Below are 20,190 nucleotides of genomic sequence, written 5' to 3'. Positions count from 1 at the left end.
TATGGTCCCAGCTGCCTTGAGATCATTGGCAAGATCCTCCCGTGTAGTTCTGGGCTGATTCCTCACCGTTCTCATAATCATTGCAACGCCACGAGGTGAGATCTTGCATGGAGCCCCAGGCCGAGGGAGATTGACAGTTCTTTTGTGTTTCTTCCATTTGCGAATATTCGCACCAACTGTTGTCACCTTCTCACCAAGCTGCTTGGCAATGGTCTTGTAGTCCATTCCAGCCTTGTGTAGGTCTACAATCTTGTCCCTGACATCCTTGGAGAGCTCTTTGGTCTTGGCCATGGTGGAGAGTTTGGAATCTGATTGATTGATTGCTTCTGTGGACAGGTGTCTTTTATACAGGTAACAAGCTGAGATTAGGAGCACTCCCTTTAAGAGTGTGCTCCTAATCTCAGCTCGTTACCTGTATAAAAGACACCTGGGAGCCAGAAATCGTTCTGATTGAGAGGGGGTCAAATACTTATTTCCCTCATTAAAATGCAAATCAACGTATAACATTGTTGGGATTTTGTTGTTGTTATTCTGTCTCTCACTGTTCAAATAAACCTACCATTAAAATTATAGACTGATCATTTCTTTGTCAGTAGGCAAACGTACAAAATCAGCAGGGGATCAAATACTTTTTACCCTCACTGTATACGAGTAACTAATTGGCGCGTTGTTTACGCGACATCCACTCACTCATCCACACACTCACTCACCTACTCACTCACTCACCTACTGACTCATTCACCCACTCACTCACTCACCCACTCACTCACCTACTCACTCACTCACCTACTGACTCATTCACCCACTCACTCACTCACCCACTCACTCACCTACTCACTCACTCACCTACTCACTCATTCACACACTCACCTCCTCACTCATTCATTCACCCACTCACCTACTCACTCACTCACCTACTGACTCATTCACCCACTCACTCACTCACCCACTTACTCACCTACTCACTCACCCACCCACTCACTCATCCACACACTCACCTCCTCACTCATTCATCCACACTCACCTACTCACTCACTCACCTACTCACTCATTCACCCACCTACTCACTCACTCACCTACTCACTCACTCACCTACTCACTCATTCACCCACTCACCTACTCACTCACTCACCTACTGACTCATTCACCCACTCACTCACTCACCCACTTACTCACCTACTCACTCACCCACCCACACACTCACCTCCTCACTCATTCATCCACACTCACCTACTCACTCACCTACTCACTCACTCACCTACTCACTCACCTACTCAGTCACTCACCTACTCACTCCCCTCCTCACTCACCTACTGACTCTCCTCACTCACCTACTCACTCATTCACCCACTCACTCACCTACTCACTCATTCACCCACTCACTCACCTACTCACTCACCTACTCACTCATCCACACACTCACCTACTCACTCACTCACCTACTGACTCATTCACCCACTCACTCACTCACCCACTTACTCACCTACTCACTCACCCACCCACGCACTCATCCACACACTCACCTACTCACTCATTCATCCACACACTCACCTACTCACTCACTCACCTACTCACTCATTCACCCACCTACTCACTCACCTACTCACTCATTCACCCACTCACTCATCCACACACTCACCTACTCACTCACTCACCTACTCACTCATTCACCCACCTACTCACTCACTCACCCACTTACTCACCTACTCACTCACCCACCCACTCATCCACACACTCACCTCCTCACTCACCTACTTACTCATTCATCCACACTCACCTACTCACTCACTCACCTACTCACTCATTCACCCACCTACTCACTCACTCACCTACTCACTCACTCATTCACCTCCTCACTCACTCACCCACTCACTCATCTTCTCACTCACCTACTCACTCACTCACCTACTCATCTACTCAGTCACTCCCCTCCTCACTCACCTACTCACTCACTCACCTACTCACTCATTCACCCACTCACTCACTCACCTAATCAGTCACTCACCTACTCACTTATTCACCCACTCACTCACCTACTCACTCACCTACTCACTCATCCACACACTCACCTACTCACTCACTCACCTACTGACTCATTCACCCACTCACTCACCCACCCACGCATTCATCCACACACTCACCTACTCACTCATTCACCCACCTACTCAGTCACCTACTCAGTCACTCACCTACTCACTCACCTACTCACTCATTCACCCACTCACTCACCCACTCACCTACTGACTCATTCATCCACTCACTCACCCACTCATTCACCTCCTCACTCACCTACTCACTCACTCATCTTCTCACTCACCCACTCACTCACCTACTCACCTCCTCACTCACTCATCTTCTCACTCACCTACTCACTCACCTCCTCACTCACCTCCTCACTCACCTACTCACTCATTCACCCACTCACTCACCCACTCACTCACCTACTGACTCATTCACCTCCTCACTCACCTTCTCACTCACCCACTCACTCATCTTCACTCACCCACTCACTCACCTCCTCACTCACTCACCCACTCACTCATCTTCTCACTCACCTACTCACTCATTCACCCACTCACTCACTCATTCACCCACTCACTCACCCACTCACTCACCTGCTCACCCACACGCTCACGTGAAAGCGGCCAGCAACAATCAGCATCACGGCGGTTGCATCGGATAATGTCGGGCAAAGTGAAACGGCGATGTCAAAGTGAACAACGACCTTTAATTAACATCATTAGCTTTACTTTATAGGCCAAACGCCCTTATTTTAAGGGACCGATTATAGCCTTAAAAACACCCCCCCCGACTCCGCCGAATGGACTCTTCCATCGTTCGTCGCCGTCCAAAGCATTCAGCGACCAAATGCTAGCGCCGGACTCTACCATTCCTGAGTGTAGCGGTGGGGGGGGTTGGCCCCATAAGGCTGCTTTGTCTGTCTGGTGGATTGGTCCATTGTGTGCAGGGAGGGTGGAAACGGGCTAGTCCATTAGACCTGTAGGGGGGTATTATTGACAATGGGCCAGTCCATTGTGTGAAGGTAGGAAGGACATGGACTGGTCCATTACACCTGTAGGGGGATTATTATTGACAATGGGCCAGTCCATTGTGTGCAGGGAGGGTGGACATGGGCTAGTCCATTACACCTGTAGGGGGGTATTATTGACCATGGGCCAGTCCATTGTGTGAAGGTAGGAAGGACATGGGCTAGTCCATTACACCTGTAGGGGGGTTATTATTGACAATGGGCCAGTCCATTGTGTGAAGGTAGGAAGGACATGGACTGGTCCATTACACCTGTAGGGGGGGGTATTATTGACAATGGGCCAGTCCATTGTGAAGGTAGGAAGGAGATGGGCTGGTCCATTACACCTGTATGGGGGTATTCTTGACCATGGGCCAGTCCATTGTGTACAGGTAGGATGTACATGGCCTAGTCCATTGTGTACAGGTAGGAAGGAAATGGGCTGGTCCATTACACCTGTACAGGGGGGTACCATTGACAATGGGCCAGTCCATTGTGTACAGGTAGGATGTACATGGCCTAGTCCATTACACCTGTAGGGGGGTGTTCTTGACCATGGGCCAGTCCATTGTGTGAAGGTAGGATGTGCATGGCCTAGTCCATTACACCTGTAGGGGGGTATTGACCATGGGCCAGTCCATTGTGTACAGGTAGGATGGGCATGGCCTAGTCCATTACACCTGTAGGGGGGTATTGACCATGGGCCAGTCCATTGTGTACAAGTCTGGTGGACATGGGCCTAGTCCATTACACCTGTAGGGGGGTATTGACCATGGGCCAGTCCATTGTGTACAAGTCTGGTGGACATGGGCCTAGTCCATTACACCTGTAGGGGGGTGTTCTTGACCATGGGCCAGTCCATTGTGTACAGGTAGGATGTACATGGGCCTAGTCCATTACACCTGTAGGGGGGTGTTCTTGACCATGGGCCAGTCCATTGTGTGAAGGTAGTAAGGACATGGACTGATCCATTACACCTGTAGGGGGGGCGGGAGAGAGGGTTAGTCCCATGGCTTGCTCTGGATGGACTATACCATTACATCATTAATGAAGGGGTGAGAGGGTAGAGGTAATCTGTACTGGTAACAATGGAACAATCCATTACACCTCCGAGGGGAGGGGGGGAGGAATGTCCTATAGGCGGCTTCAAAAGCAATACTGCTGCTGCTGCTCCAGAACGGCACTTGCCCTGAACGTCTGTTAAAGCCTATTAGGGTGATCTTTGTCTTTAGTTGGTCCATACCATTGCGGAGTTGTGGAAAGGGGGGGTAACGGGGGTGACCGTGTATCAGTCGCTTCAACCTGGGCAGTTGGACTATACCACTACGTGAGTGTGGAATAGGTGAGCCTGATTATAATGGTACCTTTGGACCAGTCCATTACATCTGTGGGGGAGGGGGGGGGAGTGGGGGAGTTTCGCATCTGCTGTATGGGTGGATCATACCATTACGAGGTGGAATAGGTGAACGTGATCTTAATGTATATTCTTGGTTCTTTCGGTAAAGTCACGTAAATAGAACACGAAAAAATATATATACAATAAAAGTAATAAAATAAATAAAAACAAAAATAAAAAAAAATAAAATTAAAATTATAACGATCGATACGTCGTGTGGGGTTTTTGCTTTGATTATTTTAAATTAATTAGTTTTAATTTATTATTTTTATTGACTCTTATTATTTTTATTTTATAATCATTTTTTTTATTTTTCGAATCTCTTTACCGAAAGAACCATGAATATTTTTTCCTGCGGTTACGAAAGCTTTAAGTCTAAATCTGATTTTAATGGTACATTGGGACCAGTCCATTACATCTGTAAGGTGGGGGGGGGAATTTCCAATATGCTGTATAGGTGGACCATACCATTACATTCGTGGGGGGGTAGGTCAACGTGATTATGGTATTTTTGGACCAGTCCATTACATCTGTAGGAAGGGGGGTGGAATTTCCCATTAGCTTTAGAAGTGGACCATACCATTAGTCGTGGGGGGGGGTAGGTTAACGTGATTATGGTATTTTTGGACCAGTCCATTACATCTGTAGGAAAGGGGGTGGAATTTCCCATTGGCTTTAGAAGTGGACCATACCATTACATTCGTGGGGGGGTAGGTCAACGTGATTATGGTATTTTTGAACCAGTCCATTACATCTGTAGGAAGGGGGGTGGAATTTCCCATAAGCTTTAGAAGTGGACCATACCATTACAGTCGTGGGGGGGGGGGGGGTAGGTCAACGTGATTATGGTATTTTTGGACCAGTCCATTACATCTGTAGGAAGGGGGGTGGAATTTCCCATTAGCTTTAGAAGTGGACCATACCATTACAGTCGTGGGGGGGTAGGTTAACGTGATTATGGTATTTTTGGACCAGTCCATTACATCTGTAGGAAAGGGGGTGGAATTTCCCATTGGCATTAGAAGTGGACCATACCATTACATTCGTGGGGGGGGTAGGTCAACGTGATTATGGTATTTTTGAACCAGTCCATTACATCTGTAGGAAGGGGGGTGGAATTTCCCATAAGCTTTAGAAGTGGACCATACCATTACAGTCGTGGGGGGGTAGGTCAACGTGATTATGGTATTTTTGGACCAGTCCATTACATCTGTAGGAAAGGGGGTGGAATTTCCCATTGGCTTTAGAAGTGGACCATACCATTACATTAGTAGGGGGGTGGTCAACGTGATGGTATTTTTGGACCAGTCCATTACATCTGTAGGAAGGGGGGTGGAATGTCCCATCAGCTTTAGAAGTGGACCATACCATTACATTCGTAGGAGGGGGGGTCAACGTGATTATGGTATTTTTGGACCAGTCCATTATACATCTGTAGGGAGGTGGAGTTTGCAATCTGCTGTAAAGGTGGACCACCCCCTTCCCCGCCAAGTGTAACACAAAGACAAAGCTCCCCCAGGTAGCCTCTAGCAGGGCTGTAGGGGCAAGTGCTGAGACACAGACAAAGCTCCCCAAGGTAGCCTCTAGCAGGGCTGTAGGGGCAAGTACTGAGACACAGACAAAGCTCCCCCAGGTAGCCTCTAGCAGGGCTGTAGGGGCAAGTGCTGCGACACAGACAAAGCTCCCCCAGGTAGCCTCTAACAGGGCTGTAGGGGCAAGTGCTGTGTTAGTAGCGAGTAGCAGCAGCAGCAGCGTCTATGAAGGCTACCGGCACTGTGGCTACACTCAGAGGGGGTGGGTGGCCACCACCACCACCACCACTACTACCACCACCACTACACCAGGTAATTGATTTGAGGCTGAGTCGACCTAGGGGAGGCCCAGGACCGGTTCAGATAATCGCTGTCACTGCTGGTGCTGGTGGCCGTGAGCGGGAATCGAACCCGGGTCGCCAGGTTCGTAATGCAGCGTAGCACACACAGACACACACAGACACACACAGACACACACACAGACACACACACAGACACACAGACACACACACAGACACACACACAGACACACACACAAACACACAAACACACACACAGACACACACACAGACACACACACAGACACACACACAGACACACACACAGTGACACACACACACAGTGACACACACACACACAGACACACACACACAGTGACACAGTGACACACACAGTGATAGTGACACACAGTGACACACACACACACAGTGACACACACACAGACACACAGACAGACACACACACACACACAGACACACACACACACAGACACACACACAGACACACAGTGACACACACACACACACACAGTGACACACATAGACACACACACACAGACACTAGGTGAGTCTCAGTCAGCTGGAGTGAGGCACCAGGGAGTGATCTCGGGGTCACAGTGAAGGGTGACCCCCAGCACCGTGCAAGGAGCTCCGTCCACACGCACACACAGTGACACACACACAGTGACACACACACAGACACACACACAGTGACACACACACACAGTGACACACACACACACAGACACACACACACAGTGACACAGTGACACACACAGTGATAGTGACACACAGTGACACACACACACACAGTGACACACACACAGACACACAGACAGACACACACACACACACAGACACACACACACACAGACACACACACAGACACACAGTGACACACACACACACACACAGTGACACACATAGACACACACACACAGACACTAGGTGAGTCTCAGTCAGCTGGAGTGAGGCACCAGGGAGTGATCTCGGGGTCACAGTGAAGGGTGACCCCCAGCACCGTGCAAGGAGCTCCGTCCACACGCACACACAGTGACACACACACAGTGACACACACACAGTGACACACACAGTGACACACACACAGACACACACACACAGTGACACACACACAGTGACACACACAGTGAAACACACACAGACACACACACACAGTGACACACACACAGTGACACACACAGTGACACACACACAGACACACACACACAGTGACACACACACTCACACACACAGACAGAGACACACACACAGTGACACACACAGTGACACACACACACACACAGTGACACACACAGTGACACACACACACACACAGTGACACACACACACACAGTGACACACACACACACAGTGACACACACACACACACAGACTCACACACACAGTGACACACACACAGTGACACAGACACACAGTGACACACATAGACACACACACAGACACACACACACACACACAGACACTCACACAGACACTAGGTGTGAGTCTCAGTCAGCTGGAGTGAGGCACCAGGGAGTGACCTCGGGGTCACAGTGAAGGGTGACCCCCAGCAGCGTGCAAGGAGCTCCGTCCACACGCACAGACACACACAGTGACACACACAGTGACACACACAAACAGACAGAGACACACACACACAGACAGAGACACACACACACAGACACAGACACACACACACAGACACTAGGTGTGAGTCTCAGTCAGCTGGAGTGAGGCACCAGGGAGTGACCTCGGGGTCACAGTGAAGGGTGACCCCCAGCACCGTGCAAGGAGCTCCGTCCACACGCACAGTGACACAGTGACACACACACACAGACAGAGACACACACACACAGACAGAGACACACACACACAGACACAGACACACTCACACAGACACTAGGTGTGTCTCAGTCAGCTGGAGTGAGGCACCAGGGAGTGATCTCGGGGTCACAGTGAAGGGTGACCCCCAGCACCGTGCAAGGAGCTCCGTCCACACGCACACACAGTGACACACACACAGTGACACACACACAGTGACACACACACAGTGACACACACACACACACAGTGACACACACACAGACAGTGACACACACACAGACACTCACACAGACACTAGGTGAGTCTCAGTCAGCTGGAGTGAGGCACCAGGGAGTGATCTCGCGGTCACAGTGAAGGGTGACCCCCAGCACCGTGCAAGGAGCTCCGTCCACACACACAGTGACACACAGACAATGACACACACACAGTGACACACACACACAGACAGAGACACACAGACACACACACAGACACACAGTGACACACACACACACAGACACACACAGACAGACACACACACACACACAGTGACACACACACACACAGTGACACACACACACACACAGTGACACACACACACACACAGTGACACACACACACACAGTGACACACACACACACAGTGACATACACACACACAGTGACACACACACACACAGTGACACACACACACACACAGACAGACACACACAGACACACACAGACACTCACACAGACACTAGGTGTGTGTCAGTCAGCTGGAGTGAGGCACCAGGGAGTGACCTCGGGGTCACAGTGAAGGGTGACCCCCAGCACCGTGCAAGGAGCTCCGTCCACACGCACACAGTGACACACACACAGTGACACACACACAGTGACACACACAGTGACACACACACAGACACACACACACACAGTGACACACACACAGTGACACACACACAGTGACACACACAGTGACACACACACTCACACACACACACAGTGACACACACACAGTGACACACAGTGACACACACACAGACTCACACACACAGTGACACACACACAGTGACACACACACACACACAGTGACACACACACACACACAGAAACACACACAGACACTCACACAGACACTAGGTGTGAGTCTCAGTCAGCTGGAGTGAGGCACCAGGGAGTGACCTCGGGGTCACAGTGAAGGGTGACCCCCAGCAGCGTGCAAGGAGCTCCGTCCACACACACACAGTGACACACACACTCACAGTGACACACACACACAGACAGAGACACACACACACAGACACACACACACAGACACACAGTGACACACACACACACACAGACACACACAGACAGACACACACACACACAGTGACACACACACACACAGTGACACACACACACACACAGTGACACACACACGCACAGTGACACACACACAGACACACAGTGACACACACAGACACACACACTCACACACACACACAGACATAGACACACACACAGACACACAGTGACACAGACACACAGTGACACACACAGACACACACACAGACACACAGACACACAGACACTCACACAGACACTATGTGTGTCTCAGTCAGCTGGAGTGAGACACCAGGGAGTGACCTCGGGGTCACAGTGAAGGGTGACCCCCAGCAGCGTGCAAGGAGCTCCGTCCACACACACACACAGTGACACACACACAGTGACACACACACAGTGACACACACAGTGACACACACACAGACACACACACACAGTGACACACACACAGTGACACACACACACAGTGACACAGACACACAGTGACACACACACACACACAGACACACACACACACACACAGTGACACACAGACACTAGGTGTGTGTCTCAGTCAGCTGGAGTGAGGCACCAGGGAGTGACCTCGGGGTCACAGTGAAGGGTGACCCCCAGCAGCGTGCAAGGAGCTCCGTCCACACGCACAGACACACAGTGACACACACAGTGACACACACACACAGACACACACACAGACACACACACACACAGACACTCACACAGACACTAGGTGTGTGTCTCAGTCAGCTGGAGTGAGGCACCAGGGAGTGACCTCGGGGTCACAGTGAAGGGTGACCCCCAGCAGCGTGCAAGGAGCTCCGTCCACACGCACAGACACACAGTGACACACACACACAGTGACACACACACAGTGACACACTCACAGTGACACACACACAGTGACACACACACACATAGTGACACACACACACACACACAATGACACACAGACTCACACACACAGTGACACACACAGACACACACAGTGACACACACAGTGACACAGACACACAGACACTCACACAGACACTAGGTGTGTGTCTCAGTCAGCTGGAGTGAGGCACCAGGGAGTGACCTCGGGGTCACAGTGAAGGGTGACCCCCAGCAGCGTGCAAGGAGCTCCGTCCACACACACACACACAGTGACACACACAGTGACACACACAGACACACACACTCACACACAGACATAGACACACACACAGACACACAGTGACACAGACACACAGTGACACACACAGACACACACACAGACACACAGTGACACAGACACACAGTGACACACACACACACACAGAAACACACACAGACACTCACACAGACACTAGGTGAGTCTCAGTCAGCTGGAGTGAGGCACCAGGGAGTGACCTCGGGGTCACAGTGAAGGGTGACCCCCAGCAGCGTGCAAGGAGCTCCGTCCACACGCAGCGTGCGGCTGGACTCGAGCGTGAAGCTCAGCGAGGACACCCCAGTGACACGGTCCCTGCTGAACTGGGCCTGGGGGAGTCAGAGGGTGGGTGGGTGAGAGGGTAGGTCGGTGGGTGGGTGAAAAGGTGAGTGGGTGGGTGAGTGGGTGGGTGAGTGGGTGGGTGAGTGGGTGGGTGGGTGGGTGAGTGGGTGGGTGAGTGGGTGAGTGAGTGGGTGGGTGGGTGAGAGGGTAGGTGGGTGGGTGGGTGAAAAGGTGAGTGGGTGGGTGAGTGGGTGGGTGAGTGGGTGGGTGGGTGAGTGGGTGGGTGAGTGGGTGAGTGGGTGGGTGGGTGGGTGGGTGAGTGGGTGGGTGAGTGGGTGAGTGGGTGGGTGAAAAGGTGAGTGGGTGGGTGAGTGGGTGGGTGAGTGGGTGGGTGGGTGGGTGAGTGGGTGGGTGAGTGGGTGAGTGGGTGAGTGAGTGGGTGGGTGGGTGAGTGGGTGGGTGAGTGGGTGAGTGGGTGGGTGAGTGGGTGAGTGGGTGGGTGAGTGGGTGGGTGGGTGGGTGAGTGGGTGGGTGGGTGGGTGAGTGGGTGAATGAGTGGGTGAGTGGGTGGGTGAGTGAGTGGGTGAGTGAGTGGGTGGGAGAGTGAGTGAGTGAGTGGGTGAGTGAGTGAGTGGGTGGGTGGGTGAGTGAGCGAGTGGGTGAGTGAGTGAGTGGGTGAGTGAGTGAGTGGGTAGGTGAGTGAGTGGGTGAGTGAGTGGGTGAGTGAGTGAGTGAGTGGGTGGGTGGGTGAGTGGGTGGGTGGGTGAGTGAGTGGGTGAGTGGGTGAGTGAGTGGGTGAGTGGGTAGGGGAGTGAGTGGGTGGGTGGGTGAGTGAGAGGGTGGGTGAGTGGGTGAGTGAGTGGGTGGGTGAGTGGGTGAATGGGTGGGTGGGTGAGTGAGTGGGTGAGTAGGTGGGTGGGTGAGTGGGTGGGTGAGTGGGTGGGTGAGTGGGTGGGTGAGTGGGTGGGTGGGTGAGTGGGTGGGTGAGTGGGTGGGTGGGTGGGTGAGTGGGTGGATGGGTGAGTGGGTGAGTGAGTGGGTGAGTGAGTGAGTGAGTGGGTGAGTGAGTGGGTGAGTGGGTGAGTGAGTGGGTGGGTGGGTGAGAGGGTAGGTGGGGTGGGTGGGTGAGAGGGTGGGTGGGGGGGTGGGTGAGTGGGTGGTTGAAAAGGTGGGTGGGTGAGTTGAGTGGGTGAGTGGGTGTGTGGGTGGGAGAGTGGGTGGGTGAGTGAGTGAGTGGGTGAGTGAGTGGGTGGGTGAGTGAGTGGGTGGGTGGGTGAGTGGGTAGGGGAGTGAGTGAGTGGGTGAGTGAGTGAGTGAGTGGGTGGGTGAGTGGGTGGGTGGGTGGGTGAGTGAGTGGGTGGGTGGGAGAGTGAGTGGGTGGGTGGGTGAGTGAGTGAGTGGGTGAGTGGGTAGGGGAGTGAGTTGGTGGGTGGGTGAGTGAGAGGGTGGGTGAGTGGGTGAGTGAGTGGGTGGGTGAGTGGGTGAATGGGTGGGTGGGTGAGTGAGTGGGTGAGTAGGTGGGTGGGTGAGTGGGTGGGTGAGTGGGTGGGTGGGTGAGTGGGTGGGTGGGTGGGTGAGTGAGTGGGTGAATGGGTGGGTGGGTGAGTGGGTGGGTGGGTGAGTGGGTGGGTGGGTGGGTGAGTGGGTGAGTGAGTGGGTGAGTGAGTGAGTGAGTGGGTGAGTGAGTGGGTGAGTGAGTGAGTGAGTGTGGGTGAGTGAGTGAGTAGGTGAGTGAGTAGGTAAGTGAGTGGGTGAGTGAGTAGGTGAGTGAGTAGGTGAGTGAGTAGGTGAGTGAGTAGGTGAGTGAGTGGGTGAGCGAGTTAGTGGGTGAGTAGGTGAGTGAGTAGGTGAGTAGGTGAGTGAGTAGGTGAGTGAGGTGAGTGAGTGGATGAGTGAGTGGGTGATTGAGTGAGTGAGTGGGTGAGTGAGTGGGTGGGTGAGTGAGTGGGTGGGTGGGTGGGTGAGTGAGTGAGTGAGAGAGTGAGTGGGTGGGTGGGTGAGTGTGTGGGTGTGTGAGTGAGTGAGTGGGTGAGTGAGTGGGTGAGTGGGTGAGTGAGTGAGTGGGTGGGTGAGTGAGTGAGTGAGTAGGTGAGTGAGTGGGTGAGTGAGTAGGTGAGTGAGTAGGTGAGTGAGTGGGTGAGTTAGTGGGTGAGTAGGTGAGTGAGTAGGTGAGTAGGTGAGTGAGTAGGTGAGTGAGTAGGTGAGTAAGTGTATGAGTGAGTAGGTGAGTAGGTGAGTGAGTAGGTGAGTAGGTGAGTGAATAGGTGAGTAGGTGAGTGAGTAGGTGAGTGAGTAGGTGAGTAGGTGAGTGAGTAGGTGAGTGAGTAGGTGAGTGAGTAGCTGAGTGAGTAGGTGAGTAGGTGAGAGTGTAGGTGAGTGAGTAGGTGAGTGAGTAGGTGAGAAGGTGAGTGAGTAGGTGAGTAGGTGAGTAAGTAGGTGAGTGAGTAGGTGAGTGAGTAGGTGAGTGAGTAGGTGAGTAGGTGAGTGAGTAGGTGAGTGAGTAGGTGAGCAGGTGAGTGGGTGAGTGAGTATGTGAGTGAGTAGGTGAGTAGGTGAGTGAGTAGGTGAGTAGGTGAGTGAGTAGGTGAGTAGGTGAGTAGGTGAGTGAGTAGGTGAGTAGGTGAGTGAGTAGGTGAGTAGGTGAGTAGGTGAGTGAGTGAGTGGGTGAATGAGTGAGTAGGTGAGTGAGTAGGTGAGTAGGTGAGTAGGTGAGTGAGTAGGTGAGTAGGTGAGTGAGTAGGTGAGTGAGTAGGTGAGTGAGTAGGTGAGTAGGTGAGTGAGTAGGTGAGTGAGTAGGTGAGTAGGTGAGTAGGTGAGTGAGTAGGTGAGTGAGTGAGTGAGTAGGTGAGTAGGTGAGTGAGTAGGTGAGTGAGTAGGTGAGTAGGTGAGTGAGTAGGTGAGTAGGTGAGTGAGTAGGTGAGTAGGTGAGTGGGTGAATGAGTGAGTAGGTGAGTGAGTAGGTGAGTAGGTGAGTAGGTGAGTGAGTAGGTGAGTAGGTGAGTGTGTAGGTGAGTAGGTGAGTGAGTAGGTGAGTGAGTAGGTGAGTAGGTGAGTGAGTAGGTGAGTAGGTGAGTGAGTAGGTGAGTAGGTGAGTGAGTAGGTGAGTGAGTAGGTGAGTAGGTGAGTGAGTAGGTGAGTAGGTGAGTGAGTAGGTGAGTAGGTGAGTAGGTGAGTGAGTAGGTGAGTAGGTGAGTGAGTAGGTGAGTAGGTGAGTAGGTGAGTGAGTGAGTGGGTGAATGAGTGAGTAGGTGAGTGAGTAGGTGAGTAGGTGAGTGAGTAGGTGAGTAGGTGAGTGAGTAGGTGAGTGAGTAGGTGAGTGAGTAGGTGAGTAGGTGAGTGAGTAGGTGAGTGAGTAGGTGAGTAGGTGAGTAGGTGAGTGAGTAGGTGAGTGAGTAGGTGAGTAGGTGAGTGAGTAGGTGAGTGAGTAGGTGAGTAGGTGAGTGAGTAGGTGAGTAGGTGAGTGAGTAGGTGAGTAGGTGAGTGGGTGAATGAGTGAGTAGGTGAGTGAGTAGGTGAGTAGGTGAGTAGGTGAGTGAGTAGGTGAGTAGGTGAGTGTGTAGGTGAGTAGGTGAGTGAGTAGGTGAGTGAGTAGGTGAGTAGGTGAGTGAGTAGGTGAGTAGGTGAGTGAGTAGGTGAGTAGGTGAGTGAGTAGGTGAGTGAGTAGGTGAGTAGGTGAGTGAGTAGGTGAGTGAGTAGGTGAGTGAGTAGGTGAGTAGGTGAGTGAGTAGGTGAGTGAGTAGGTGAGTAGGTGAGTGAGTAGGTGAGTAAGTAGGTGAGTAGGTGAGTAGGTGAGTGAGTAGGTGAGTGAGTAGGTGAGTGAGTAGGTGAGTAGGTGAGTAGGTGAGTGAGTAGGTGAGTGAGTGGGTGAGTGAGTATGTGAGTGAGTAGGTGAGTAGGTGAGTGAGTAGGTGAGTGAGTAGGTGAGTGAGTAGGTGAGTGAGTAGGTGAGTGAGTAGGTGAGTAGGTGAGTGAGTAGGTGAGTGAGTAGGTGAGTAGGTGAGTAGGTGAGTAGGTGAGTGAGTAGGTGAGTAGGTGAGTGAGTAGGTGAGTAAGTAGGTGAGTAGGTGAGTAGGTGAGTGAGTAGGTGAGTGAGTAGGTGAGTGAGTAGGTGAGTAGGTGAGTGAGTAGGTGAGTGAGTGGGTGAGTGAGTATGTGAGTGAGTAGGTGAGTAGGTGAGTGAGTAAGTGAGTGAGTAGGTGAGTAGGTGAGTGAGTAGGTGAGTGAGTAGGTGAGTGAGTAGGTGAGTGAGTAGGTGAGTGAGTAGGTGAGTAGGTGAGTAGGTGAGTGAGTAGGTGAGTGAGTAGGTGAGTAGGTGAGTGAGTAGGTGAGTGAGTAGGTGAGTGAGTAGGTGAGTGAGTAGGTGAGTAGGTGAGTGAGTAGGTGAGTAGGTGAGTCACCTTCTTCTGGTCCCCCACTCTGCGCTGATCACGTTTGTGCTGTTTGGGGTCGTGAAGGTGCCTGAACGTGTTCTCTCTACTGCTGGACAGGCCCTGCGGCCTGAACACCTGAAACACGCACACACACAGACACACACACAGACACACAGATACACACACACACAGACACACACACACAGATACACACACACACATACACACACACATACACACAGACACACAGATACACACACACACAGACACACACACACAGATACACACACACACATACACACACACAGACACAGACACACACAGACACACAGATACACACACACACAGACACACACAGAGACACACACACACACACAGACACACAGACACACACATAGACACACACAGACACAGAGACACACACACAGAGACAAAGACACAAAGACACAGACACACACACAGACACACAGACAGACACACACACATACACACACAGACACACACAAGTGAGTAGCTGAGTGAGTAGCTGAGTGAGTAGCTGAGTGGGTGAGTGGCTGAGTGACTGAGTGACTGAGTGACTGACTGAGTGAGTAGCTGAGTGAGTGAGTAGCTGGGTGATTATCTGAGTGAGTATCTGAGTCAGTAGCTGAGTAAGTAGCTGACTGAGTGAGTAGCTGAGTTAGTAGCTGAGTGAGTAGCTGGGTGAGTAGATGAGTGAGTAGCTGAGTGAGTAGCTGAGTGAGTAGCTGACTGAGTGAGTGGCTGAGTGACTAAGTGACTGACTGACTGAGTGAGTGGCTGAGTGAGTAGCTGAGTGAGTGAGTAGCTGAGTGACTGAGTGATTAGCTGGGTGAGTGAGTGACTGAGTGAGTGAGTAGCTGAGTGAGTGAGTGAGTAGCTGGGTGAGTAGCTGAGTGAGCAGCTGAATGAGTAGCTGGGTGAGTAGATGAGTGAGTAGCTGAGTGAGTAGCTGTCTGAATAAGTGGCTGAGTGACTGAGTGACTGAGTGAGTAGCTGAGTGAGTGAGTAGCTGAATGAGTAGTTGAGTGAGTAGCTGAGTGAGTGAGTGGCTGAGTGACTAAGTGACTGACTGACTGAGTGAGTAGCTGAGTGAGTAGCTGAGTGAATGAGTGAGTAGCTGGGTGAGTATCTGAGTGAGTATCTGAGTCAGTAGATGAGTAAGTAGCTGACTGAGTGAGTAGCTGAGTGAGTAGCTGAGTGAGTAGCTGGGTGAGTAGATGAGTGAGTAGCTGAGTGAGTAGCTGACTGAGTGAGTGGCTGAGTGACTGAGTAGCTGAGTGAGTAGCTGAGTGAGTAGTGAGTGGCTGAGTGACTGAGTAGCTGAGTGAGCAGCTGAGTGAGCAGCTGAGTGAGTAGCTGAGTGAGTGAGTGACTGAGTAAGTATCTGACTGAGTGAGTAGTGAGTGAGTGACAGAGTAGCTGAGTAGTGAGTAGCTGAGTGAGTGACTGAGTGAGTAGCTGAGTGAGTAGTGAGTAGCTGAGTGAGTGACTGAGTGAGTAGCTGAGTGAGTAGTGAGTAGCTGAGTGAGTGACTGAGTAAGTAGCTGAGTGAGTAATGAGTAGCTGAGTGAGTAGCTGAGTAGTGAGTAGCTGAGTAGCTGAGTGAGTAGCTGTCTGAGTAGGTGGCTGAGTGACTGAGTGACTGAGTAGCTGAGGGAGTAGCTGAGTGAGTAGGTGAGTGAGTAGTGAGTAGCTGAGTGAGTAGCTGAGTGAGTAGTGAGTAGCTGAGTAGCTGAGTGAGTAGCTGAGTAGCTGACTGAGTGGCTGAGTGACTGAGTAGCTGAGTGAGCAGCTGAGTGAGTAGCTGAGTGAGTAGGTGAGTGAGTGAGTGACTGAGTAAGTATCTGACTGAGTGAGTAGTGAGTGAGTGACAGAGTAGCTGAGTAGTGAGTAGCTGAGTGAGTAGCTGAGTGAGTAGTGAGTAGCTGAGTGAGTAGCTGAGTGAGTAGTGAGTAGCTGAGTAGCTGAGTGAGTAGCTGTCTGATTAGGTGGCTGAGTGACTGAGTGACTGAGTAGCTGAGTGAGTAGGTGAGTGAGTAGTGAGTAGCTGAGTGAGTAGGTGAGTGAGTAGCTGAGTGAGTAGTGAGTAGCTGAGTGAGTAGCTGAGTGAGTAGTGAGTAGCTGAGTGAGTAGTGAGTAGCTGAGTAGCTCAGTGAGTAGCTGTCTGAGTAGGTGGCTGAGTGACTGAGTGACTGAGTGAGTAGCTGAGGGAGTAGCTGAGTGAGTAGGTGAGTGAGTAGCTGAGTGAGTAGCTGAGTGAGTAGCTGACTGAGTAGTGAGTGGCTGAGTGACTGAGTAGCTGAGTGAGCAGCTGAGTGAGTAGCTGAGTGAGTAGCTGAGTGAGTGACTGAGTAAGTATCTGACTGAGTGAGTAGTGAGTGAGTGACAGAGTAGCTGAGTGAGTAGTGAGTAGCTGAGTGAGTGACTGAGTAGCTGAGTGAGTAGCTGAGTGAGTAGCTGAGTGAGTAGTGAGTAGCTGAGTGAGTAGCTGAGTGAGTAGTGAGTACCTGAGTGAGTAGCTGAGTGAGTAGCTGAGTGAGTAGCTGAGTGAGTAGCTGAGTGAGCAGCTGAGTGAGTAGCTGAGTGAGTAGCTGAGTGAGTGACTGAGTAAGTATCTGACTGAGTGAGTAGTGAGTGAGTGACAGAGTAGCTGAGTAGTGAGTAGCTGAGTGAGTAGCTGAGTGAGTAGTGAGTAGCTGAGTGAGTAGCTGAGTGAGTAGCTGAGTGAGTAGCTGACTGAGTGGCTGAGTGACTGAGTAGCTGAGTGAGCAGCTGAGTGAGTAGCTGAGTGAGTAGGTGAGTGAGTGAGTGACTGAGTAAGTATCTGACTGAGTGAGTAGTGAGTGGGTGACAGAGTAGCTGAGTAGTGAGTAGCTGAGTAAGTGACTGAGTGAGTAGCTGAGTGAGTAGTGAGTAGCTGAGTGAGTAGTGAGTAGCTGAGTAGCTGAGTGAGTAGCTGTCTGAGTAGGTGGCTGAGTGACTGAGTGACTGAGTGAGTAGCTGAGTGAGTAGGTGAGTGAGTAGTGAGTAGCTGAGTGAGTAGCTGAGTGAGTAGCTGAGTGAGTAGTGAGTAGCTGAGTGAGTAGCTGAGTGAGTAGCTGTCTGAGTAAGTGGCTGAGTGACTGAGTGAGTAGCTGAGTGAGTAGTGAGTAGCTGAGTGAGTAGCTGAGTGAGTAGTGAGTAGCTGAGTGAGTAGCTGAGTGAGTAGTGAGTAGCTGAGTGAGTAGCTGAGTGAGTAGCTGAGTGAGTAGCTGAGTAGTACCTCTAACCCTGCCTCCATCATCCTCTTGTAGAATTCATCATCTTCACGACCCCATCCCCAGAATCGATTTGACAGTCCATTGCACTGAGGACACAGACAAAGGTCCCCCGTGTAGCCTTTCACACGCAGCAGGGGCAAGTGCTGTCAGTAGCGAGTAGCAGCAGCAGTGAGTATTGACACACAGACAAAGGTCCCCCGTGTAGCCTGTAACAGACTGTAGGGGCAAGTGCTGTCAGTAGCGAGTAGCAGCAGCAGTGAGTATTGACACACAGACAAAGGTCCCCCGTGTAGCCTGTAACAGACTGTAGGGGCAAGTGCTGTCAGTAGCGAGTAGCAGCAGCAGTGAGTATTGACACACAGACAAAGGTCCCCCGTGTAGCCTGTAACAGACTGTAGGGGCAAGTGCTGTCAGTAGCGAGTAGCAGCAGCAGTGAGTTTTGACACACAGACAAAGGTCCCCCGTGTAGCCTGTAACAGGCAGTAGGGGCAAGTGCTGTGTTAGTAGCGAGTAGCAGCAGCAACGTCTATGAAGGCTACCGGCACTGTGGCTACACACAGAGGGGGTGGGTGGCCAGCACCACCACCACCACTACCACCACTACACCACCACTACACCACCACCACTACACCACCACCACTACACCACCACCACCACTACACCACCACCACCACTACTACTACACCACCACCACTACACCACCACCACCACTACACCACCGCTACACCAGGTACTCATTTGAGGCTGAGTCGACCTAGGGGAGGCACCAGGACCGGCTCAGCTTATCGCTGTCACTGGTGGTGGTGTTGGCCATGAGCGTTGATACACACAGAGTACAGAGAGAGAGTGAGTGACTGACTGAGTGGTTGACTGACTGACTGAGTGAGTGAGTGGTTGACTGAGTGGTTGACTCACTGAGTGGTTGACTGACCGAGTGAGCGGTTGACTGACTGAGTGAGTGACTGACTGAGTAAGTGGTTGACTGACTGAGTGGGTGGTTGACTGACTGACTGAGTGGTTGACTGACTGAGTGAGTGACTGACTGAGTGAGTTGTTGACTGAGTGAGTGGTTGACTGAGTGAGTGGTTGACTGAGTGAGTGGATGACTGACTGAGTGAGTGACTGACTGAGTGAGCGGTTGACTGACTGAGTGAGTTGTTGACTGAGTGAGTGGTTGACTGACTGAGTGGTTGACTGACTGAGTGGTTGACTGAGTGAGTGGATGACTGACTGAGTGAGTGACTGACTGAGTTGTTGACTGAGTGAGTGGTTGACTGACTGAGTTGTTGACTGACTGAGTGAGTGACTGACTGAGTGAGTGGTTAACTGACTGAGTGAGTTTTTGACTGACTGACTGACTGAGTGAGTGGTTGACTGAGTGAGTGGTTGACTGACTGGGTGGTTGACTGACTGAGTGATTGGTTGACTGACTGAGTGAGTGGTTGACTGACTGAGTGACTGACTGAGTGAGTGCTTGACTGACTGAGTGAGTGACTGAGTGAGTGGTTGACTTACTGAGTGAGTGGTTGACTGACTGACTGACTGAGTGGTTGACTGAGTGAGTGGTTGACTGAGTGAGTCAGTGGTTGACTGACTGAGTGAGTGACTCAGTGAGTGAGTAAGTGGTTGACTGACTGAGTGACTGACTGAGTGAGTGAGTGGTTGACTGACTGAGTGAGTGGTTGACTGAGTGAGTGGTTGACTGACTGAGTGAGTGACTGAGTGAGTGGTTGACTGACTGGTTGAGT

The 20,190-nt window shown here is 51.6% G+C and overlaps 1 protein-coding gene across 3 annotated transcripts in view; it reads right to left on the bottom strand.

Moving 5' to 3' along the window:
- Window positions 1-2,708: 2,708 nt before the first annotated feature.
- B4GALT7 (beta-1,4-galactosyltransferase 7) overlaps window positions 2,709-20,190 on the bottom strand; it is a 39,083-nt gene continuing 21,601 nt past the window's right edge. For 2 of the 3 annotated variants that reach the window (XM_076057671.1, XM_076057670.1), the window contains 3 exons: window positions 18,445-18,528; window positions 15,189-15,296; window positions 2,709-10,838 (listed from right to left, as the gene is read on the bottom strand). In XM_076057671.1, the coding sequence (XP_075913786.1) occupies window positions 10,677-10,838; window positions 15,189-15,296; window positions 18,445-18,528 (354 nt within the window). In that variant the 3' untranslated portion in view covers window positions 2,709-10,676. The remainder of the gene's footprint in view (window positions 10,839-15,188; window positions 15,297-18,444; window positions 18,529-20,190) is intronic. The other variant, XR_012931285.1, reaches the window with a different exon arrangement.

This window comes from Petromyzon marinus, chromosome 83 (genome assembly GCF_048934315.1).
Source record: "Petromyzon marinus isolate PM22_M1 ecotype Great Lakes invasive population chromosome 83, UKy_Petmar_22M1.pri1.0, whole genome shotgun sequence".
In the NCBI taxonomy this organism is placed as follows: domain Eukaryota; kingdom Metazoa; phylum Chordata; class Hyperoartia; order Petromyzontiformes; family Petromyzontidae; genus Petromyzon; species Petromyzon marinus.
This window is presented reverse-complemented; position numbering and strand designations above follow the sequence as displayed.